Source organism: Platichthys flesus, chromosome 2, assembly GCF_949316205.1.
Source record: "Platichthys flesus chromosome 2, fPlaFle2.1, whole genome shotgun sequence".
Classification (NCBI taxonomy): domain Eukaryota; kingdom Metazoa; phylum Chordata; class Actinopteri; order Pleuronectiformes; family Pleuronectidae; genus Platichthys; species Platichthys flesus.
Window position 1 is genome coordinate 11,993,912 of NC_084946.1, and position 18,611 is coordinate 12,012,522.

The following is an 18,611-nucleotide window of genomic DNA, read 5'->3' on the forward strand; positions in this document are numbered from 1 at the left end:
TTATCTCCAATACTCAGCAAGCAAACTTCAAGTATATGTAGACCTCTAAATAGAGTTTGGTTTATTAGTTGCAGTGTAAGCTCATGTGTACTATCCTCAGCATCAGAGCTCCTGATAAACATGAAAGCCACTAAATCACTCACAGGCCAACAGAATGAATCACCACATGTGGCGGTAGAGGGCGCTGCTGCTTGCTAAAAATTACCTAGAGTTGCTTCAACAGATGGATCCTTTTTCTGAATTACAGATTTCCTTTTATAGTGACCATGGACAGTCACCAGGACACCAACATTTTGGATTTTGTCTCTACTAAAATAATTTTTCAGAACGGTTCTACACCACCCTAGTGGGACAGTACTCATCATGTGGCCTTTATTCTGAAAGAGGCTGTACCTCTCAGGGTGTTGCGAGTACAATTTAAAAAAAAATTTAAATTGTACTCGCAATTTAAAGTTTTCTGCAAACTGTGAACTCGGTGACAGCTTTGGATCTGCACTTTTTATCGGGTACATCTGTACAATCAATGTCATCTAACATAACAATTTTGCCATGAACTTTACTTTTATAAAGCATATTTTCCTCAAAGCTTTTAAGCATTTCAAGATGGTTTTATATTAGCTATAACCCTCAAATGTTAATATACTATTCATTTAAAGAATTCTAATCATTTATATGTTTTTTTCTATTTCTTTCTTTATTTTCAAATGAGATATGATTGTCGTGCAGCACAATCTGAAGAGAATGACATTTCCAGAAAGCAACATCTGTTGTTTTTGTTGGTTTTACTACAGAAAAATGGGCACACCTTTAGCAGGAATCACAATGAAAAATACTCCACTGATTTTAATCCTCCAGCAATCGGTCACCTTCGCTCTAACCCAGCAGAGGAATTCAGACCAGTTTATCAAGTTGAGAGAGAAAAGTATTTTTCTTTTTCATGGTGTGAAAACACTTGTCAGTCTTTTACAGTTTATATATCAAGCCCTGTATAGACAAATCCTGGATTAGACAAATTGATGCAGTGAATAAACGTGTTGCCGCTGGTGTAGATTTAGTGTTCAGAGGCTATTAAATCAGACAGTTTACATGATTGCCTGAATACCTGGTGGGACAACAAACACTAATAGTTTATGCAAGTGAATGTGTCTCTTTATTGGCAGTGAAGTTGAATGAAGAATAACTTGAGGATAGGATTGACATTTGTTACTGTACGCAGTTGAAACAAAAGTTTCTATCCCATGAGCTCCTGATCTGGCTCACTTCCAGCTCAGTGTTCAATGTGGCCACACACACACAAGGCTGCACCAACAAACCAAAAGCATTGTTTGACATGTAATTTATTAGTGCTGAAGAGTCTTCCAAGTAACTATGATCATAACCTGTGGCCTGCGCACACGTGCACGTGCACACTGACAGACATGCACACACGCATGCACACACACACATCTACACTCGCACATACACAGAGACATACACACACGCATTCACCCACGCGCACACACACACACACACAGACGCACGTTCACACAAGGACAGGTGCAGTGTTACCGCATTCGCCTGCAGGCAGAAGACTGAGGCAAGAGCATTGCTAGATTTTCTTTTTCTCATTGAAGTGTGAACATCTTTACTCTGCAGAACGCCAATGGGAAGTCAACCATACTATATTAGACAGAGGCTTATTGTGTATATTACATAACTTTAAGTTGAAACTCACGGCAAGATACATTGTGGACCCTGGGATTTCAAATGTTGACTAAGGGTTCATGTGGCCTCCCATCAATCAATCAATCAAACAGGAATGCAGCCAAGTACATTAATTTGTTCTACTCTTTTCAACATGTCCTCACTCCGTGCACTCAAATATATGTAAGCTTTTCCCCTACAGCATTTATTTGTTAGGTAAGGCAAGTGTCTTTATATAATCAATACAATTTATAGTAGAAATAGCACAACATAATATGACGTATTTTTTGCCTTTTTAAGTTTTTCAACATAAAGGCCTGCAGCATTATCAGTGCTTCATGTTAAAGCAAGATCAGGGCTCAATGGTTCTCATTCATTCAGCAGAGCCAAAGAGATCCTGGTTCGGTGTCAGCTGCAGAGCCTCCTCTGTGCAGACTGGAAGACTGTCAGTGAATGAACACCTGCACTGTTATGATGAGTGAATGTGCAACTATTATAAACAGCTGACCTACTGGCAGCAAGGAAATGTCTGCGTTACAGTACCAGCAGCTGAGCACGGTCCACAGCAACACAAACAATCAAATGTCAAAACAAGCATGTAAACATAAGCAATCTGAGTGAGATTAACGACTATGAAGTTTTCAGGGGAAGGAGCTTCTAGCACAGAAATAAAGTTACTTTGAAATAAAATAATAAATAATAAAATAACACACTGTCTGTGTACTGATCCATCCGTCCTGTCTGCCCTGCAGTTGTCAAGCGTGTCACTATTATAATGTTGGTTGATAACTGTTGTTGATATAATAATGTTCTATTGTATGATATTGTTTGTCACTGTATTAAATAACGTTGGCTGCTGATGATGTAACGAGCGGTGTCCCAGTTCCTAGGTGAAGATTTTCTAGCCCTGTCTGTTGTGGCTCCGTTTAGAGGGTGACACTACAGCGAAGGGGACTTCATAACTAGGGGTCGGGCCAAGGGAGAGGATTTTGGACTGGGCTGAAATAATGGATAATGGATATATCTGATGGCTGTAATGGTTTTGCAGAAGAACCTAAACAATATGATGACCTATAAATTGACACAGCTGCTGCAACATTGACATGCTAACACAATAATACAAAATAAAACATTTTAACCATTAACATTTTTGATGGATTTTTCCTTTAAATGTTACTAATCCAAGCCAAGTTAAAGTTACTCTGATAACGCTGGTGAATTTCTTTTCTTAAATTTAGTTAATGTGTGGATAGAACTAGATGTTGAACGTGTCAATTACTGAGCTTGAGAGATGTTAACTTTCGGACAGGGCCATGCTAGCTGTTGCTCCCTCTCCAGTCTTTGTGCTTCGCTAAGCTAACGTTCTCAAAAGGACAAATGATCATATGTGTGTTTTTTTTTATGCAGTAATATTTGTAATTCCGTCAAAGCAGAGTAGGTCACCACAGCTTTTACTGCTCAACCTGTACAGAAATGTTGTGCAAGCTGATAGCATAGGCAAGGTTTTCAGCTTCACTGTCACCACAGATCACCTATTGTCAAGAACACTTCTATGGTTATTAACAGAATATGTTAATCATATATATATGTCATATAGGTGATCATCACCGAGTCAAGCTCAGGTGAACGTCAGCCGCCAGACATCTGTTGAAAGCAACGAACGTTGGGCAGAATTTCTGCAGGTTTCTGTCTATGACTTTACAAGCCCTTGCACGACCATGGGTGCGGCACCACCGCCCATTATACATGTTCAAACCTGTTCCTCCAGGGCAGAAAGGGCCCCTAAAGAAAGCTTAACATGAAATAACTCTATAAATCACATATTCCTCATTGGTTTCTTACACAAACTCCTCCATACAGTTCTTAGCCTTGTTGGATTTAACTAAAAGTTGGATTGGTTTGTTTTGTGTGTGCTTAAGAAAACAAAATGTCCTGACATTTTGTAAGAATGCATGACCTTTGAATTATGTCAGGCTGTTCAAGAGAAAATCCTGGAGCATGTACCTATAGATTGAGGAAGCATGAGACTTGTCGGGTGATCCAGAGCAAACATTGATGAGTGGAAAATCATCTTTCCATTAAGTTCACTTTCTTTTTACAACTATTTTAAAAGTAAAATCTATTTTCATGCGGATATGTGTGTTGACCTAGTAGAAAACCCACATGAAAAATTATCTCAGGCTGATAATGATCTTTGAATGTATCCTTTTAATATTTTTCTGCAAATGGGCTGATGCACATTTCCTCATTAAGTGTTTAAGTACTTGAAATATTTCAATGTTCGTGGAAATTTAACTTCAAAATACAGAAGACCACAATGTAAAATACTTTTTTAAGAAGATTTATTGTTGACCAAACAGGACCCCAGGTGTTGCAGCAGCAGCACACTGAAAAACTACTAAAGTATTTCTAAGTAAAAAAGTCATGAAGAGAATTTGATTTGAATGTTACTGTTTGGATACAGAAATTTTAGGAGTTTAGCATGGTAATGTTTTATTTTACTCCAAAGTGCTCAAATTAAATTTAATTTAATTTGAATAACAGTTTTTACAGTGCTACCTGTTCATCAAACATTAAAGGAAACAGCAGAGGAAAACACATACAGCACTGCCACCTGTTGGCTAAACATGTATGGTGCAGCAAGACCACAGTTACAATAATAAAACGCACACATACAGAATTTCTCAGCCTTCACAAGTTTCCAGAGACCAGAATAAAATATCATCAGTTATCATCCCTTCATCATCTGACAGAAAGTTGTGTCTGTGTATTGAGTGAAGGCACTTTGGTGAATCTACAATTAAAAAACTGGAAGAAAAAGCAGTGTTTATTCATAACAACCAAGGACAAAAACTGTAAACCAGAGCTCATCACTCATCAGCCTCAGCCTCAGCCACAGCCTCAGCTACAGCCACAGCCTCAGCTACAGCCACAGCCTCAGCCACAGCCACAGCCTCAGCCTCAGCTACAGCTTCAGGCTCAGCCTCGGGCTCGTCCTCCACATGTTCCTGCTCCTCCTGCTCCACTGTAGCCGGCTCCTCGATCACCGCCTGCTCCTCCTTCTTCTCCTCCACCTCTGTCTTCTTCTCCTCCACCTCTGTCTTCTTCTCCTCCACCTCTGTCTTGATCACCACGGTTTCTGTCTTGGTGATCGTGGTGCTCTTCACCGCTCCTCCCTCCAGGGAAGTGATGGAACCGCTGCTGGCTTTGACTCCTCCAAAGGAGCTGCTGGCATTGACTCCTCCAAAGGAGCTGCTGGCATTGACTCCTCCAAAGGAGCTGCTGGCATTGACTCCTCCAAAGGAGCTGCTGGCTTTGACTCCTCCAAAGGAGCTGCTGGTGTAGACTGGGGTGCGGTAGCTCTCTTGGCCGTAGGCACTGTAGTTCACAGCTGCAAAAGGTCAAGATTAGCATGGACATTAAAAAAAGGTGCCAATAGAGTTGATATTTAAATGTAATTGTCTGCACATTAGAACTAATTTTATATATGTTTGTATCAGCAAAGGCAAAGTTTTTCTAATGTTACTGACACATTACATGTACATTATGTTTACTCCCATAAACTGGACTTGCCCTTCGAATGCACCATAGCTCTTTTTGATTTCCTTCTAACACACTCCTCTTTACACTTGGATGTCACATCACAGTCTTCTTTTCTCCGTTTTTCATAAGTTTTTATTCTATAAAATGGCAAAAACATCTGTGAAACACAACTTACATGTCTGTTTTGCTACATTGATCTTGATTCCTGTTGCTAACCTGTGGAGACAAATAGAGCAAGAAGAAGCAAAATACCATGAGACAAAGTGAAAACTAAAAGATGCCGTTTTCATGACTTTCTCTGACCGAGACGTCTTACCTGTCCTCCTCTCCTTCCAGCAGCTTCCTGTAGGTGGCGATCTCAATGTCCAGGGCCAGCTTCACATTCATCAGTTCCTGGTACTGGCGGACCTGATTGGTCATGTCCTGCTTGGCTCTCTGCAGAGCCTCCTCCAGCTCTCTCATGCGGAGTTTAGCATCCTTCACTGCCAGCTCACCACGCTCCTCGGCCTCTGTGATCTGAGCTTCCAAATTGATTCTCTAAGAGATGGAAAAATTGAAGTTGGATGTAATGTCTATATTAGGAGAGGTTTTTCTAACATATTCAGAAATGACAAAAGTTATCTAACAAAGCCCCTTTACTGTGAAACATGTAGAAATATATGAAACTGAAATCTGCGTTCCTCACTTGTGCTTTAACCATTTCAATTTCAGACTGGAGCCTCATTATCCTGCGGTTAATTTCAGCGATCTCCGCCTTTGTTGACTTCACGTCGTCACCATGTTTGCTGGCTGAGTGCTGCATCTCTGTGTACTGGTACAGAAAGGAACAAGTCAGGCTAACACATGAAAAGGCATCATTATAACTTGGGTATCTTTTAGTTTAGTTTCTGTTCACATGAGACTTTCGAGAAATGAGAAAAAAAGTTGCAGTAAGTTTTTGCCAAGGGGGCTGAAGAAGAAGAGACAAGAGGGCTGTCTACAGCAGCCAGATTGATCAACAGCATGCTGTGGTAGTGGGGATCAGGTCTTACCTTGGTCTGGTACCACGACTCAGCTTCTGCTCTGCTGCGGTTTGCGATATCCTCATACTGGGCGCGCACCTCAGCGACAATGGCGTCCATGTCAAGGTAACGGCTGTTGTCCATCTCGACCACAACGGATGTGTCCTTGATCTGGCCCTGGAGCTCACTGATTTCCTAATATAGGAAAACATGTACCGAAGATGAACAGACATGCAAAGACATATTTTGGAGGATTTTAAGAATCAAAGTAAGTGTAAGTTATTACTGCGTTGTAGATCTGCCTCAAGAAGTCAATCTTATCAGAGAGCCCGTCCAGTTGGGCTTCCAGGTCCGTCTTAATCACGTAGGCTGCATCTGTTTCCTGCCGAGGAAAGAAACACGACACTGAGAGGAAAGTTGCCATTGTGTGGGCTCATCGTGCTCAAAGAAGAATAATATTATTTCAAGATCAAGAATCAGAACAGACCTTTTTCATGAGGACAAAGTTGTTCTCACATTCATTGCGCTTGTTAATCTCATCTTCATACCTGGAAAACAGATTTTTTTTTTTTCATTAATGTCTGTCTTTTTTATTATTACAAAAGTCAAGGCATCAGAAAGTACCTTTTCTTGAATTTGAATATAACCCTTGGTTAACATAGATATCAAGACAGTAGAATGCATGAATGGGGCATCTACACTGACTCAAATATTCAAACCAAACAATGCTTTAGTGTTAGACTGGCATTACCTTTTTATTGCAAATATATCAGTATCTGTCTATAAGCAAACCAGTAATTAAGATTAAATTCCAGCAGACAAATGGGAAATTAGGTTTGAGAAACTTAGAAACTGTATCTTCATTACATAGTTTTTTCCACCAGAGAGCACAGAAAAGTTCAATTTTACATTGTCAAGTTTGTATCAGTGGGGTAGGTGTTTTTTAGTTCATGTTTGTGTAAAAGAACCTACTGAAGATCAAAATATCCTTTCAAATTTATAACGGCTGAATATTTAAGTTGTATTAGTCTAAATCTGTCGGTCAGGCTATAGACAGGTTATTTCCATTTACTTCAAATTAGATGTTTGGTTCAGATTCATCTCCACTCACTTGGTTTTGAAGTCCTCGACTAGGTCCTTCATGTGATGCAGGTCAGATTCCAGCTTGACTTTTTCATGACCCATGTTGTCGAGCTGCTTGCGCAGGTTGGCGATGTAAGCTTCGAACATGGTGTCGATGTTGGAGCGAGACGTGGTCTGTTCCTGCAGAAGTTTCCACTTGGTCTCCAGCATTTTGTTCTGCTGCTCCAAGAAACGCACCTGCAAAGAGAGAGGTGTGTGAAGAGGATAGAAAAAGGCAAATGAGCACCTCTGTAACTTTGCTTCGTTGACATTCTCAAAGTTTCATATTTGTTTGACGACATGGACCTCAGCAGTCTCATCAATAAAGAATGGATACAGATACTGAATAAATATTTCTTATTTTCACATAAAGACTTCAACACCGTGTACTTTAAATAGGTTGGAGGGTGTCACTGAGTGCAAAGAGGGCAGGAGTGACTCAGAAAATACTAATAGCCTCATTTTGTTTGCCTAGAGACATGGACAAAGAAACAAGAAAACTAGAAGAAAGCTGACTGAACTTCTCCGACCTACAGCAACCTCTGGATGTCACATCAATAATTGCTCACCGAATTCTGACCCATACTTCTGTGTTTCAACACAATGTGGCACTGTTTCCCAATTGTGACACGGCCCGCCCCTTTACGCATTTCCTTTTCAGCACCCTGACCCTGGGTTGGGTTCCGCTTCCACTCGGCAAACATGACGAGAGACATGCAGTTCTGTGTGTGCATGTGTCATACCAATAAGACATGTGTGTTGAGGAGTGGCAGAGAACTTTGTTTTAAGAATGAGAAGTTCCCCTCGCTGTGATTGATTTGCAGGTTAACTTGCATCACTGCTGGTAGCCCCCTAAACAATAGAAATGGTTTATGAGTAACCATGACAGATAACAGAAGAATCGGATTAATCTCAATGAGAGAACAGGCTAGCTGCTGTCTCTCCTTGAATAAGATGTTTCTGACAACTCTGCAATCTCTGTCTGATGGTGGGTGTATAAAAAGGATTTATGCTTCAGTCAAGAAAATGGATTTCTTGAAAATTAATTTCTTGGCTGTGACAGCCCAATGAAGCAGGTCTTATTCGGATTGAAAACATTTTTTTTTTGGCAGATTATTATTTTGCTGCACTGATGTACTCTTCTGTGAATGTACCACGCTTGTCTTATGTAAACCTGCATCCTGCCACTCCCTCTCTTCTTCTGTAACGGTTTGTACAGTTTGTGACCATCCACTTCAAAAACTCCCAAAACATATTACAAAAATACAATTCCAGAGTGTAAGAGTGGATTCATGACATAAAGTTCAAGAATACATCTGTCCTTTGTCTACTTTCTGAACCTCTCTTTTGCAGATTATTGCTCACATGTGGCTGCACAGTTTTCCTTCAGGGCAAAAATCCTTCTGCTCCTCAAATCAGCCGTGCATGTACTGTGTAGACAGGTTGATCCGCTTATCTGGGTCCAACGATCTTAACATATTAGGAGGATAATACATTTCAGTAGTCACGCTCCTACATGAAATCTCAGTGCAGCTAGTGGACTGAATGTACGGTTTTTATTAGGGATTGTCTCAACAAGATCCTCATTGTGAATTTTGTCCATCTTTTACCTTGAGCTATTTTGGCTTGCAGTGCATTCATTTCCTGAGTTATTTTTTACTCTGAGCTTGATAGTTGTTTGTGAGTAGAGAACAAAGCATCAGGCATATGTGCTGGTTGTTGCAGTTTCCCTTATGTGGCATTGATATAAAAGACTTCTGGTAGAGTGGCACTGATCTATAATATGGACTGACCTTGTCAATGAAGGAGGCGAAGCGGTTGTTGAGGCCCTTGATCTGCTCCTTCTCCTGGGTGCGGACAGCCTGGATGTTGGGGTCAATCTCCAGGTTCAGGGGCGCCAGCAGGCTCTTGTTCACAGTCACTGATGTGATGGGGGCCATCAGCTCATTGGCCATGCCACCTCCCATACCTCCACCAAACCCCATGTAACCAAACTCTACCCCACCACCTCTTTGAGAAGCACCTCCAGCAACATACCCACCGGCCATCTTAAACCCCCCGGCACCCACACTGGCACCACAGCTGCCCACTCCCCCGTAGGAGCTGCGGACAGCATTGCTCTGCCTGGCACCACCATAGCCAGAGTAGGACCGGCTGCTGAAGCCTTGAGATGGGCCCCTGTGAGAAGACGCAGTAGAGTAAGTAGTGGTCTTCATGGCTCTGACGGACATTGTTAAAGAGGGAGTCTGTAGCACTGGGTTGGTGAGAGACTCTGCTGAGAAAAGGACAGCCAGGCAGATAGAACCTCCCTGGTACTCAATGTGCTATATATCAGAGCAGGGGAGGGACCCTGCTGAGGTGCCATTGGCTGCCTTTCTCGGCAGGGGAGTGAAGGATGGGGGGGTGAGGGATTGTCAGGGAAGAAAATTGCATCACGTTACACATTTACAGTGCACAAACCATGGTGGAAGAAAAAAAAGGGATTACATAATAGTCACCGTGCCAGTTTCTATAAAACCCCTGCAGAAATACTGGAAAGCTCTGAGTTTTGTCCACATTAACCCTGTTTGGCAAACTTTATTTTCCATGCTTTATATCATAATGACACACACTCTACTTTAAACAGGGAGACAAACAAAGTACCTCCACGTTGTACAAAAACATAGACTCGGCACATGCACACACAGCAAGTCAAACCTGAGGTATAATGAACAAGCAGATGATTTTATGACCTTCTCCTCTCCTTTGCTACAGTTCTCACAGATGTGATATATTGCAAAGTAAATTGCAGTTCCCCTGTGGGACGGTCTTAACGTGTTTGTGGGCAGGGACTGTCAGTCTCATAAATATAGGAGAACCAATTTTACTCACTGAATACATTTCACTATCTATTTATCTTTACAAGCTTTTAAAAAAAGCAAAAACTGGTAAATTGGACCTTTACAGCTTTGACTTCAAGGGAAGAAAAAAAATACTGCCTTTTGCAGTTTGCCAGATCTATGATCAGCAGACCAAACCCTGCTAACACACAAACACACACACACAGATTATTGATGAACATTCCTGCGGTATCAGCCGAGTAAAGAGCAAACAGGGTTTGTCTTTTATATTTTCCATTGGACGCTAAGAGTAGTTTTACACAGCCATAAAAGTACTGATACGTACCCATGAAGCAAAATACTCAGACTGCACAAGATAAGATAGATAGCTGCATTGCTGCATAGATAGATAGATAGATAGATAGATAGATAGATAGATAGATAGATAGATAGATAGATAGATAGATAGATAGATAGATAGATAGATAGATAGATAGATAGATAGATAGATAGATAGATAGATAGATAGATAGATAGATAGATAGATAATTTGTGAAAGAAACATGTACCTCAACAATCATCTCAAATTGTGGAAATCATGATTCGGCCTTGGCTTGACACAATTGACAGATTCATGACTAATGATCTTTTCTGAGCAGTGTCATGGCTATTGGTTGGATTGTACCAGAGACCCACCCACTTGGCTCCTCAGGCTCCAACGTTTTCACACAACACCTCTAGTCTTTTCTTTTCCAAGTTCTAAATGGTTTTGGGGAAAAAACTACCAGCTAATGAAATGACCCAAATCCCAGGGGTTCCCTGCTGCATGGCAACTAAATTTGATTTAAAAAACCTGACAGGTACATGCACTGTTTATACCAATCCAAAAATGCATATTTTCTTGATTTGCCTCAAGCAGTGACGTGACTCTTCACAATGATGCTGCTGTGCTAAACTTGGAAGCAACCATATAAGTCCAGGTTGGCCAGATTTGTAGTCTCAGTAACTCACTCTCTCAGACTTACTTTTGAACAGAGCTGCATTCATTCTTCTTTGATGGTTGAAACATGGTTAAAGGCGCTTTTACTCCACATGAGGCAACTCATCATTATTTGTGCATGAGGAGTGTGAGGGGGGTCATTTGCAAAAACATCACCCACCAGCCTTCAGTCTCTTAAGAGGCCGGGGATGTTTTGGTTTGTATGAAGCTGCTATATGACACATCACGTTTGGAATGTGCTGAGAGACACACATACATGCTACAAGCTGGAGAAGAGGGGTGGAGGCAAGATTAGTTGTTAGAGGATATGAGATGGGACAATTAGCAAAGACCTACCTTCTGCCTTACCTCTCAACCAATATACCTACCTACCTAGCCACCCATCCACCTACTCATGTGCCCACCTACCACCTATCTACCTACGTATGTACCCACCTACCTCCTGAACCCGGATTCATTTTAAATAAACTTTTAATTAATTATTCTGCAATACAAAACATTATGTCATTACTGAAAAAATTGTTTTTTTTTGCATTATTCAGCTGTAACATACTTACTAATTAATGAGCATGTTAGGCAGAGGTTACCTAACATGTTGCTTTTATGTAAGGGAGGGGAGGGGATTATTTGATGTCTGCCTGGTAACAAGTTAGGGCACATCCCATTTGAGGTGCCCGTGGCTGTTGTGTCCGACAGGGGTACTTGACTGCATCGGATCTGTGTGAGTTCGCAAGCATCAACACAAAATGGAGCCTGTGTAAAGCTGACTCAAACAATACATTTTCTGTGGGCTCGGAGATGGCTGCCGACAGTTAAAATAACACAATATATTGATCCAAATGAGGGAACGTTGGGCAAGCTATTCACATTTCTCACAAGAGAACAAGGTTGGTGCATACCCATCATGCACTCGCATTGTTTCACAGCCTAACATTACCCGGCTCAAGTGGCCGCCTCAACAAGGTAGACACATCAGTATACTAGTTAAAGTACAGTATATTTTATTTATCAACCATATCAACCCAATTTAACATGCCAAGTCAAGAGTTAACATATGAAATGTGGAAGGCAGTAATGTCAGAGGTGCAGGTAGGGCGTGAGTGAAGGGTGTGGCTGCAAATGTTCTGCGGCTGTAACGAAAACGTGAAGACAACCTAAAAGAACAGATCCCAAATAGAGCATGAAGTGCCCGGGGAGAGGAGCTGAGAGGAGCTGAGTCGGCAGGCGGAGCTTATGTAACCTTCACACAAAGGGCCACAGGTGCTCCAGATCATATCAATCAGCCACCTGCAGAACAGACAGGCAGTTCACTCCCAGATCGTACCTCAAGGGGGCGCAGGGACCATCACAGTGTCATGACAAAGTTTACCGAAAAGTTCTACTTTCGTAATTGTGCAATCGAATCCAAATTGAAACAATTCATTTTCTTTGTCATTACAGCTATCTAACTTGTGTCATTTTACTCTGTAAAAGATGAGCGGATATCCATTATTGGTGACAACCCCGACAGACTTCTTCACTTCTACTTCTCGTAAGTAACTGAATTGATCCAAGCGTATCTAAAATTATTATAAAGGCATAATGATGAACCATATGGGCATAGTTTAAACTATACAATTAAGAGAATAAGATATTGTGCCACTTTTCATGCAAAGATCGTGGCCAAAATATTCCCCTTCTCTTAGTAACCCAGTCCACTGAGGCTGGATAGGTCTTCTATTGTTGAGCTCAAACTGTTCGATATTTACACAAGTACAACTACTTTTTGGGCTATATTGCTAACATTTGTGATATTAATTTAATGGGAGATGCCACTGTGCTCTTGGGATTATCTTCTTATCTAAGGACTCTGAAAATGATGACTCATCCAACCATATTGACATTAGGATGCTCCTTGTTGAGCATGAGGGTGCTGTGCTGGGATCTTCCCTGCATCTCAGTTCAGCCTCAATAAAGATCATTGAGGGCAAAGTTTTGATGGGCAACTTTCAAGACTTATATGCATTTCAAAATCTCGCTTAAATTTAAAATGATAATTTAATTCAACTAAGAAATAATTTATATTCACTAATGATTTTGAGTGAAGATGTTTAATGTAAAATTTAATATATGCTCTGCATTAATTAACGTTTAATGTTAATACAACTTAACCTGTTTAGTTATACTTGGAGTAAAAACTTAAATGGTTTAGGGCAACAGTTTTCCACAGGTATAGGTAAAGTTAACAAATTTGGGAAAAGAGTGCTACAAACCTACTTGCCTACCCACCTTCTGACCCATCCACCTGCCTACCTGCCTACTTTCCTTCCTACCTGCCTACTTTATGACCTACCTACCAACAAACCTGTCTATCTACCTACCTACCTTTAAAGCTATCAGATATATCAGCTATATAAATGACCTCCTGGTGCACTAAGTGATGCTTGTGCAAACTGATAACCTCCACAACACATGAATGAAGTCTACACTTAGAGCACTGTGTTACACAAAATAAAAGCAGTTAACTCTGAGAAAAGAGTGCAAGGCGTGGTTAGAAACTGCAGCTGTGAGCCGACTGCAACATGCATCTCACAGGGCACGTTTGTTTGCTTTGAGATTCACACCCTCTACTGACTGGAAGATGGAAGTGATTGTTGAGCAGCCCTAGAAACTGCACAGGAGTGGTATCACATATAGTACACACATAGAAATAAAGTGTCTAACAGAACATCAGCTAATCGACTTCATTAAACTTGAGTCTTTTTGGAAATGTGACAAGCTTGCTCAGTCTGTCGGTCCACCACTTTGGTCTGGACTGAAGTATCTTGAAGTATTGTATAGACAATCATGGTCCACATGAGAATCTGAGGGCAGGGTTCAGGAAGTCACTGCTCCACATGCAGCTCTTCAGCTTCTCTTTTTTCACAAAAAGGTGCCAATTCCATTTTATACATGCTACTAGCATTCTTGTAGGCTTAACTAGGTGTGGTCTAAAATATGCATTATATAAAAAATTGCAGCCTGGCTCATCCTGTTTGATGAACTCTATACTCTTGCTGAAAGTAGATTTTTAGCTTTCATCGCCACTACTGCTACTTTACTGTAATTTAGGTTTGATCTGCTGTGAGAGGTTACAAAACAATGGAAAGTGTAACAGTGAAAAGACATTTCCCGATGAAGTATCTGGCTGTGGATAAAAAAATGGGAGCAGATTTGAAACTGCGGACTGAATTAAGAAAACTGAGATAATTCAGATTATAAAGATATATCCCTCTAAACAGAAACTGACAAAGAAAGGATAATTTTCATACATGCACCAAAAGACAGCTTTACTGTTATGGAGGTGCAAAGTAAGTGCTACATTTTAAACAGCCTACCACAGCCACCTAGTGGTAAAACAGGTGACTTAATCATCCATTAGACCAGCAGGACTCAAACGTTTTTATGCAAGTTTTTCAACTTCTGACTGTGGGGATCCCCCGTTTCTTTCCTCTGTAGTAAATGATAGTGCTTTGGGGAGAAATCTCTTGAAAGCTATTTGACGGACTGGTTGGATATTTGCCACAGAAGTCCAAGGTCCCCAGGGGATACAAAGTCTGGGGATCCCTGAACTGTTCATCTGAGCGATGTTCTCTCTCTTTTCCTATTGTTTGCTTTTCCCCCGAGACATTTGCACATGTACATTTAATATTTAAAAAAAAAGAGGAATTTGACTCATAGTGTATCCAGATACCTAAAAAGTGTGTCCTGCACTGAAGGATTTACTTCCTGAATTTAAATGAATCTCGTCTCCACATGAAGAAATTAGAGTATAGGTTATTCTGCAGTGTTCCTGACTCACTGCACCATTAAGTCTTCATGTGAATTAACTTGGTGCTAGAAATGGACATGACATCCCAGAGAGAAAAGGTCTCTTAGTTGACACATTTCGCTAACCTCTGATATGTGACCCTTTCACTTTAAGCTATTAAACTTGAAAATAGATTCATATAAATAGATTCATATAAAAGTTTAACAAATTGGCTTTCAGTGATGTTGGGTAAATCAATGAGGGAGTGAAGACAGGAGGGAAGGACATAAGGAAATGATTATGAATGCATCACACTTACACTCACATCCACATTCCTTCCTGCGTCTGTCAGGGTGCAAACAAGTATGAATATGCATCTTTGCAAAGAGACATTTGTAGCTTTGCATACAAGTGTGTGAGAGCTCTCAGTCTGCAGTGAAGCTGGAGAATGAGGAAGGGGAGGGAGGTTCATTTAAGGTCGCAGCAGGCTGAGAGCAGTGATAATCGGACAGCTGTCCAAGATTTGTGAGGCACATAAACTCCTGTGGTAGTTCCCAGCAGCTTCCTGCTGTGTGTATCTATGACTCACAGACTCAAGCTTCTCCTCTGTACCACTACTTTTGTCTTCTCTTATCTGGGGAAGATGTCTGTGGTTAAGATTGTATTTGTGGAAAATAAAAAATAGTATGGAATCATTACAATCTTTATATGCACACATGATGTGAATAAAAAAATCCCTTACATTGAAAGGCTAGTACATATGTCATAAATATGTAATATGTATTATTCAAGTTAAGTACCTCTTTCTTTTTGTATGTTTCCCTTTTTTTCAGGTCGTTGTGGGCGAGGTCCAAAATGTTGCCAACACAACGTTCAAACAAACAGGACTGTCATGAGGCATGACTCACGCTGATTTAATTCATGGTTCCTCTTCTTCTGCCTGTCCTCATCACATGACAGACTCATTGGCGGTCCCTCTGCTTCTTGTGACCTCCCGTATGCTGAGCATTGAGTATTACTGAAAGACATTGGTGAATAAATGCAAAGTGAGGTGAGAAACAGTGAAACTTGATCAACCATGAGGATGAGGTAAGATCAGGAGAGGAGAGAACTACGGATTGTACTGGAGTTCAGGAGGGTGTTGGAGACTTGTAGCGTTTCCCTCCTGGGGGCTGGTTCATTTGGTTTTATTGTCCAGTTCTCTGGGGGCCAGCATGGAAATCCTCTCTGACCTCAACTTCAGCCTCAGATAAACCTTTCCATGGTCAGAACACAGCACACCGAGGCAAATCACTTATTTCCCCTTTCTTCTCATTTGCCTTTAATATCCCAATGCACGTGGTTATATAACAAAACAAAATACAACTCTGAAAAGGATCAAGTTGGGAATTTGGGTAGATGCCATGCAAATTTGCAGCTAATACCGACAATTGAACAGCCCCATCTGAGTTTATTTTGAAATTATGGTTTCCACTATAGGGTCAATAAGCGGGATCATAAGGGAATAAATAACTTTACTATGGGACTCCGTACTGTTTACAGCCGTCCCCCCTCTGTTTATACTGGCCCATTATAAGTTTGAAAGATCTGTGTTGTGTTTGAGTCTGGAGTGGCCCAAACAGAGATGTTTGGAAATGATGATTCATCAGGTTCCTATCACATGCAAACAACCAGCATCAGCCTTAGCTAACAGTGAAGAATGCAACATAGATAATCAATTATAAGCGTTGCTGTCTCTGGCCCTGGGATTTTTCTAATGCAATCTCAAGTGGACAGCTCTAACTAAAGGAGCGTAAGCACTCAGGACATTCGAAGGTGGTCCAGGTCATTTAGCAAGGTGAATGAGTGCTGGGCCGCATGAAGGAAGGACCACCTACTCAGTTGTCGTCCCATGTCCCGCTGCAGTGTCACTATGAGCCCAAAATTCTCTCCTCATTGATTTGTTTTTTGAGCACTGCAACAAAATTACACTGCTCACCACATAATGATCAATATATATATATATATATATATATTTTTTTTTTTTTTAATTGGTAAAACCTTTCACAGCGCAGAAAGATATGATGTTTACTCCGACTGGGTAAAAACAACATAACTTGGTCGTCGTGAACAAGAATGATGGACGTGTTTTGGTTGTATGGCGCAAGGAGGTGTTAAGCCCCACGATTATGTGGCCCTATGGGGCAAACTTGCAAGATCAGTGACCACTACTGACACCAATCAACAAAAGAAGGACTTTAAAAACAGCCGAGCCTTGGGATTTAGGCTCAGCAGAACCAGAAGTCCCCATACTGGAAGCCTCCCTTTCGATCCTGACAGTATTATTTTAGAACCTCAATTCCATGGCCAGGTGCACCTCATTAATGACTGGTTTGAACAGGGTGGAGCTAGAGGAGAGACGAGAGGACAACAGGGACACGGCGCAGGACCACATACAGCCGAAACAGAGGTGGGATCCGTTCTGAAATCCGAGAACGATACAAGCGGCCACATTTCAAGTGTGAACACGCACACTCAGAGCGTTCCACTTGTGATCGGATCACAAACGCTATATGTTAATACCAGGTGGGCCCCCGTTGTCTTTTCTACCAGCCACTACACAGGGAAATTCATCATTTAACAATAATACAATTGTTTACATCTTTTCTTTGAAAATAATTATGGGAAATTAAATAATTTCTCCTGCTTTAACTGTTTTTTTGTGATGTTGTTTACAAAGCATCCACAAAAAGAGAAAACATCTTTTCATACTTAAATATCTAACCTAGTTCTCATGGGCACCAAAGATAACGCTTTAAGTTAATTGTGCAAACTCCTCAATAGAAGTGACGTGTTCGGTCGTGTGGTGTGAATGAGGGCAGCTTTTCTTTCCTAACGATTGTTTTCTGATTCAGGTATCAGTTAACAATCTACCCTTTGGGTGAAGTTGAAGCCTGGTTTTTCTTTGAAGGCTGCAGGTTTCATTGTTAAATACGGTACACCCTGTCGACTGAGTTGAAATTTGATTGCTGTAATTCTGACAAAGAGTTCAATATAATGCTGAAGATAATGTTTCCTTGATGATTTTACACTTTAAAAGAATAGACCAGAAGGAGAAATAAGTCCATGCACTCTGTTTTAAAAGAATCTGTGCTGTAGCTGCTGTATCTTGCTTTTAGTTTAGTCTAGATACGAAGGCTGGCAAAATATCTCTATTTTGGAACGATGTGACCACAACCTTGAAAACTATGCAGCAAGTGGTGGGCATCATGCCTTTTATGGGCAAACCAAAGGAATTTGGTTGCATGCTTGCAAAGTAAGCCACAATTTGCAAAGACTCTTCTAGCATTTAACATTTTGTTTTAATCTTTTTCGAGCTTCTCTTTTCAACAAAGTGTGTATTTTATGCTGGACAACATGTCTGCCATGGCTTTCTTTCCTTTGCTGTGAACTGCTGTTTATGTGATCGCTAAAGTTCAGCCAGTTAAACTGATTTGCTCTGGTTGTTTGAATGAGATTGTTTTAAGTGCTTCCACAACGGATAAATGCCTCAAACGTCTCCTTGGAGACGAAAAACACTGCGTATGTTGGAGAAAAAAAGGGGAACATGTGAGTGAATGAGAGCAGGGAGGGGGAGCAGGACAGGAAGACTGGGCCGAAGTTGAAGTGGGCAGGGTCTGAGAGACCAGCTGTGA

The 18,611-nt window shown here is 41.0% G+C and overlaps 1 protein-coding gene across 1 annotated transcript; it reads right to left on the reverse strand.

Moving 5' to 3' along the window:
* Positions 1-4,007: 4,007 nt before the first annotated feature.
* Positions 4,008-9,633, reverse strand: LOC133963285 (keratin, type II cytoskeletal 8-like). The gene is made up of 9 exons (XM_062398243.1): positions 9,143-9,633; positions 7,339-7,547; positions 6,715-6,775; positions 6,514-6,609; positions 6,258-6,422; positions 5,912-6,037; positions 5,543-5,763; positions 5,402-5,442; positions 4,008-5,074 (listed from the first exon to the last, which is right to left on the reverse strand). The coding sequence occupies exons 1-9, from the start codon at positions 9,578-9,580 to the stop codon at positions 4,554-4,556; spliced, it is 1,878 nt and encodes a 625-aa protein (XP_062254227.1). The 5' UTR covers positions 9,581-9,633; the 3' UTR covers positions 4,008-4,553.
* Positions 9,634-18,611: the final 8,978 nt, after the last annotated feature.